At 38.2% G+C, this 6,571-nt stretch overlaps 1 protein-coding gene across 2 annotated transcripts in view; it reads right to left on the bottom strand.

Moving 5' to 3' along the window:
• Positions 1–664: 664 nt before the first annotated feature.
• The window catches only part of CDH19 (cadherin 19), a 97,675-nt gene continuing 91,768 nt past the window's right edge, over positions 665–6,571 (bottom strand). The window contains exon 12 of one of the 2 annotated variants that reach the window (XM_034762551.1): positions 665–1,814. In XM_034762551.1, coding sequence (XP_034618442.1) covers positions 1,402–1,814 — 413 coding nt within the window. In that variant the 3' untranslated portion in view covers positions 665–1,401. Of the gene's footprint in view, positions 1,815–4,347; positions 6,464–6,571 lie in introns of those variants that run through there. The other variant, XM_034762552.1, reaches the window with a different exon arrangement.

Here is a 6,571-nt window from a genome sequence, read left to right as displayed (position 1 = left end):
TGTTTTCCGTATCCTGATGCCAGCTTTCAGCTGTTGAAATGTTTCAATTGATTACATGTTGCAGATACTGTAAAATAAACAGCTAATGGAAAAATGGTGAATAAATATAAGGCAGAGCCTTCCATTTTTAGCCAGCCATTTGAATATATTTGATGATTTTTAGAACATTAATTTCTGTTGATCCGCCATACAGATAAGTGAAAGGGAATAGTTCTGAGACAATTTTATTCTCAGTACAGACTGTGTAAAAAAATACAGTGGGAAATTAATTTTGAAGTCTGACTCGATTCCTTCAGAATGATGTGGGATCATTTTCTGAAGAACTGGATTAACATTAAAGTGTTTTACTATCTTATTATCTAATGTTATACATCAAGTTTTATATCCACCAGCTTAGCATTTTAAAGATCTTTAATACTGTTACAATAAAATTGAGTACTGCAGCTAATTTTATATTCCATAATAAAAAATATCTGTGCTGGGAAATCAGTCATCTTTTAAGCTCTTAATAAAAGGGAAAAAGCCCAGACGTGAACTGTATTTGACGCTGTGCACAGTAAAATGTAACATGGTTGATACTACTGTATTTAAGTTGAATATTCATTCAAACTTGAATCTAATACTTTTTGTCCTTTGAATGCACTAACTGAGAAATTAATTAGGAATTTAACACACTTCCCAACAGTTTAATAAAAATTCGAATTTAATAGTGAATAAATGTTGACTGTAACAGGCCTTTATTGGCTACATGGCTAAAAACTGCATTAGCTTTAGTTTTATCCTAAAAAAATAAATAGAAGACTTTGTAAGTGTTTTTGACAATCCTTTAAAAATATGTCTGGTGCCTACATTTTTTACACAATAGTATTTATATTATGAAACATAATACAAATATGCAAGCATTAACTTTGGTTAATTAATATGAACAAAAAACCCCAACCAAGTCAGCCTTAACTTTGGAAATAGTTGTAAAGCCTAAGCTAGGACAAATATTTCCAGGAACCATAGTTATTTTGTTTTGTTTTATCCTGTACTTGTGGGACCTGTTTTAAGCACCCACCATTGGAACTAGATTTTCAAAGGAGCGCAGCTTGTATTCAAGCACCTGAATAAGAGTTGACTTTCAAAAGGGCTGAGCATTCAGCACTTCTCAGAGTGACACTTACGGGCAGATTTTCAAAAGGTTTTCAGCATCCACCATCCTTTTGAACTGCTCTTCTTGAAACCTGGCCACTTATTTTGATGCTTAAATTGGTCTCATTTTCAAATACAGACTTGATTTTGGCTGCTGAGTACTTCTGAAAATGTGGCCCCTAGTGGCTGCTAATCCCTTGCACTCTTATTGGGGTCATATATGCATACTAGTTGTTTAAAGTCCAGCCCCCGCTCAGTAAGGCAATCTTAATTCTCATCCACATCTGACATGCTTGATCCTAAAGAGCTGAGGGATCCAGCCAATGAGCCAGTCCCCTCAAATGCATATGTCTGAAGGGAATCGTATGGCAGAGCAGTAGGATCTGCATTAGCTTCTTTAAGCTTTTCTAAAATGAATTCCCTGAACACAGCACTGTCAGGACCAACTTGCAGAGATTGTCTGTAAAGGCTTTGGATTTCTGTTGTGATGTTTCTTCTAGACTTGTGCTCTCTCATGACAGTACGAGTCCTGAGTGCTGAAATATCAAAAGCCTCTGTGTCCTCCTCTCCCCCTCCTTCATCATCATACCTGACAATGTTCTCTCTGAACTCTTCAGGCTTGTCAGGAAATAAGGACTGCTTCCTCCTCTGCCTTAAAACCAGCATTGCCAAAAAAAACACTGACAAGAAAAAAGAAAAGAACCAGAGACTTTTTATGTGTTTGGAAAGTCTTAAGGGTGGTAAAACTTCCTAATGTTGAAGCATGTGCAAACTCAAGCAATCTAGGTGGATTTGTAGAGCTGTGATTTTTTTTGTGGATTTATGGTTGTAAGATATAGTATTTTTGGTGGGGAAATGGCTACAAAGGGACTTATAAAATGGGTTAAGGAAATGGAGCAATTTGTTTGGCCAATGAGAGTTTGGAGCACTGAGGGAATCACAGGTTATTTGTGCTGTTTGAAACTAGTTTGTTTTATTACATAATATATCAATGCTCCATTCATACTTTCATTTCCCTCTCCCAGATCAAAAACACTGGAAGGGCTGGGAAATAAAAAAAGAATGTTATTGGGTTAGATCCTCCTCAGTTGGAGTCAATTGGTTCAACTCCTTTGACTTCAATGAAGCTAAGCTAAACAAGTGAGGAACTGGTCCAATAGTTTCTAGTAATTGGTTTTACAAATTTGAGAATTTCTGGGGATGTTGTACCTCATATCTGTGCACCAACAAGCTCTATCTGTAAGAATACCTTGTTTGTAACTGACATAAAAGCTTGGATTGTAGAACGACTGGCTCAGATAGAAAGGATTTTTCATTTGTCTATTTTTTTTTTTTAATAAGCATTCATTCCCCCCCTGCCACCTCCCCACACCAAACCCTGGCTCGCTTCATCCCAAACCGAAGTGTCCATTTCAAATACACAATGGGATCCAAAACGATGCATGATTTCAGTTTGTAACTAATTATAGCTGGAAACTGAAAACAGTTTTAAGCTTAAAAAATAAACCAAACAAATTTGATTGACAAATTTGATTCAAATATTAGAAAATATTTATCCATACAGGTTTGGGTTGTTAATTTAAAAAATGCATTGGAACTTTTTATAATTATTTTTCTCATTTCTGATGTTACATCTTTAGCGATAGTTTTCTTAGGAAGAATTCTGAAGGGTTGAAGAACAAGTACAATTCATGCCATGGCTGCATGATTTAGAATGGTAACACCTCTTCATTATCATGCCCTTTGTAACTGGTGGAATCAATTTTAAATTGAGATTCTACTCATTTTTTTAATTAAAATTTCACTTCCAGTGAAATAATTATGTTTGCCTAACTTATGACTTTTAAATCACACCATCTGTGAAATAACTCTAGTGCTGGTGAATTTATATAGTTCTGATAGCAGCTGATAAGGAGGCATTGAAAAAGTTGTCCTTGCTTTTGATGACCCACATCTTTAGATGATGGATGATGTTTTGCCCATGTCGTGCTATAAGAAAGTGTAGCATGTCAAATGGTGTGCTGTGCCAATGTTACCATAAGAAACAAGCTCTTTAACAAGCTCACTGGGGTTGATGCATCCCTCTAAGGGAATGCTAAATGAACACTCTAGAGCTAGCAGGGATTATTGTGCATTACATTTAGATGGCGGTGCAATGGCTGAGTGGTTAACACAGGGTTTCATAAATTATTTGCTTGTGTGAGCCTATTTTGAGGTTTATTGTGTCCTTTGACTCAAGATAGCAACAAAGCACCGCAGCAGCCAAGGAATCCAAGGAATTTTCACATTAAGTACATTATTTAATGCTCTCTGTGATGCATGGGCTTGCGTATTGTGACACAGCTTCTTCATGTCTGGCAGTGAGGTAGAAATTACACATCTCTGATGTGACATCAATGATAGATCGATACTGAGACTTGATGGACACAAGCGTGCTGAATCCAGCTTCACAGAAATACTCGCGAATGGCACTACCAGTTCTGAGGTGCATGTTGAGAATGCAGGATATTCATTCTTGACCATACATAAGAACATAAGAATGGCTATACTGGGTCAGCCCAGTATCCCGTCTTCTAATGGTGGCCAATGCCAGGTGTTACAGAGGGAATGAATAGAACAGGTAATCATGAAGTGATACATCCCCTGTCACCCATTCCCAGCTTCTGGCAAACAGATGATAGGGACATGGTTTTGCATCTCTGCCCATCCTGACTAGTAGCCATTGACCGACCTAGCCTCCATGATTTATCTAGTTCTTTTTGAACCCTTTTATAATCTTGGTCTTCACAGCATCCTTTGGCAAAAAGTTCCACAGTTTGACTGTGTTGTGTGATGAAATACATCCTTTTGTTGTTTTAAACCTGCTGCCTATTAGTTTCATTGGGTGACCCCCAGTTCTTGTGTTATGAGAAGGAGTAAATAACACTTCCTTATTTACTTTCTCCACACCAGCCATGATTTTATAGACCTCTATCATATCCCCCCTTAGTTGTCTCTTTTCCAATTTGAAAAGGCTCAGTCTTATTAATCTCTCCTCACATGGAATCTGTTCTATACCGTTAATCATTTTTGTTACTCTTTTCTGAACCTTTTCCAATTCCAATATATCTTTTTTTTTTTTGAGATGCGGAGACCACACTTGCACGCAGTATTCAAGATGTGGGTGTACCATGGATTTATATAGAGGCAATATGATATTTTCTGTTTTATCTATCCCTTTCACAATGATTCCCAACATTCTGGTAGCTTTTTTGACTCCAGCTGCACATTGAGTGGATGTTTTCAGAGTGCTATTCGCAATGCCTCCAAGATCTGTTTCTCTTTAGGCCCCATCATTTTGTCCGTATAGTTGGGATTATGTTTTCCAATGTGCATTATTTTGTATTTATCAACATTGAATTTCATCTGCCATTTTGTTGCCAGTCACCCAGTTTTGAGAGATACTTTCGTAGCTCTTTGCAGCCTGCCTGGGACTTAACTATCTTGAGTAGTTTTGTATCATCTGCAATTTTTTCCACCTCACTATTTACCCCTTTTCCCAGATCATTTATGAATATGTTGAATAGGACTGGATCCAGTACAGACCCGTAGGGGACTATTTACCTCTCTCCATTCTGAAACCTGACCATTTATTCCTACCCTTTGTTTCCTATCTTTTAACCAGTTAACGTTCCATGAGAGGACCTTCCCTTTTATCTCATGACAGTGACACAGAACTCTGGGAAAGAACATTGAGTATATGTTCCTTGCAGGAATCGATCACAGAGAATTTCGGAGCTGTTTGATTTCAGCTGCTGGCAAACCAATGGCATCAGCCTTGCACTGAAAGGGGCTTCATACCTAATCATACTTTGTCATGTCCAAGTCGGGGAAAAAGGATACAAACTGGTCCTTCTGTCATCTGAAATACTCAGCCATTACCTGTGTGTCAGCCAGTAACTTGCAAAGCTTCAGGAAGGATTCATAGTTTGTCTTCAGCAAATTATTCTTCCAGAAAACAATTTTCTTTGTGACTCCTGTGTTGTGATCACTCAGTTGAAGTATGTGGTGTTCTTTCCTTGCAGACATGAATTCAATTCATTCAGTTTCCAAAATATGTCTGTGACATAGGCAAGAAGGCATATCTTCCTTTGGTCACCCAGAAAAATCAATGAACTCAGGCTTTTTTTGCAATCCAGTACATAGGCACGCAGCTTGTCTCTCAGTTAAAAAAATCATCCCAGTACTTTTCCTCTCAAGAGCCAACAAGCTTCACTGTCAAAGAACAACACATCAGGATCAGATTCCATGTCTTCACACAGGTTTGCAAAGAGACACACATGAAGAGGCTGAGTCTTGATGTAGTTCACAATAGATGAGACCTTCTGCAAAACTTCACATAGCTCTGGACTCAGAGCTTTAGATGCTAGTTTTTCTCTTTGAATCATGCAGTGAGTTCACACAGCAAATGGAGCTAATGTCTCTACCCAAGGCATGCACACCTGCTTTGTGGCTTGCCATAGACAGAGCTCCATGTGTGCAAAAGCCCACCAAGCAATCACACCGTAAATTTTTGTTTTGCATGTAGCTGGGTAGCACATTGAACCATCTTGCACCATCTTGTGTCCGGGAAGAGGAAGAACAGAATGTCTTCAAAAACTGCACCATCTCATGTGTATTTCACAAAAGCCAAGAAGTGTGCATCACAACCCTCAGTGTTCACATCAACTTGAAGAGCAAAAGAATCTGTGTTTTTCAGATACTCCATCAGTGTGTTTTATTGATCTGCTGCTGTCACTTTGATCCTTTACTTCACTGTGTTGTTGGAGAGTGGCTTTGAGCTTGTTTGCTTCAGTTGCCCCAAACATTATGTTCATCGCATCAATTGCAACTGGGAAAAACAAAGTGTCTCCAATTGTATGAAGCTGCTTGGCCTGTGCAGTGTGGTAACTCACTACAAATGATGCCTTTTGAGCATGGTCACAGGTGGATATAGCTCTCTTGAATTGCAATTGTTGATGTGAAAGTTCTTCTTTCTGATACTGGAAAAATATTTTTCTGTGTGTTCCTTGTGAAAGGTTTTTCTATGTGTTCCTTGTGAAGAGTTTAAGTTTATTAGGCTTCATGCTTTCACTAGGTGACACCGTGTTATAGCAGGCATTTTGGCCTTTCATCTTTCTTGATGAAATCACTGGTGAAGTCATAATCAAAGAAAGCCTCATCGTATTTTCAAGCAGGTTTCTTGCACTCTTTTTTTTTTTGTTCATAACTACACCATTAGATTTACTGCTGGAGGCTGAAGCAGATACTCTGGGTAAAAAATGAGTCTTCTGTGCCTCTTACCACAAATCTGAAAGAGGAATTCACTTTTCAGCAAATGAGGCCAGGATTTAGGAAGGCCCTGCGTGGTGATACTAGGACAGCAAAATGATTCTTTATCCTCAAATGACAAGGGTAC

Source organism: Trachemys scripta, chromosome 2 (genome assembly GCF_013100865.1).
Source record: "Trachemys scripta elegans isolate TJP31775 chromosome 2, CAS_Tse_1.0, whole genome shotgun sequence".
NCBI lineage: Eukaryota > Metazoa > Chordata > Testudines > Emydidae > Trachemys > Trachemys scripta.
The sequence above is the reverse complement of the archived record's forward strand: the minus strand, read 5'-3'. Positions and strand labels throughout refer to the sequence as shown.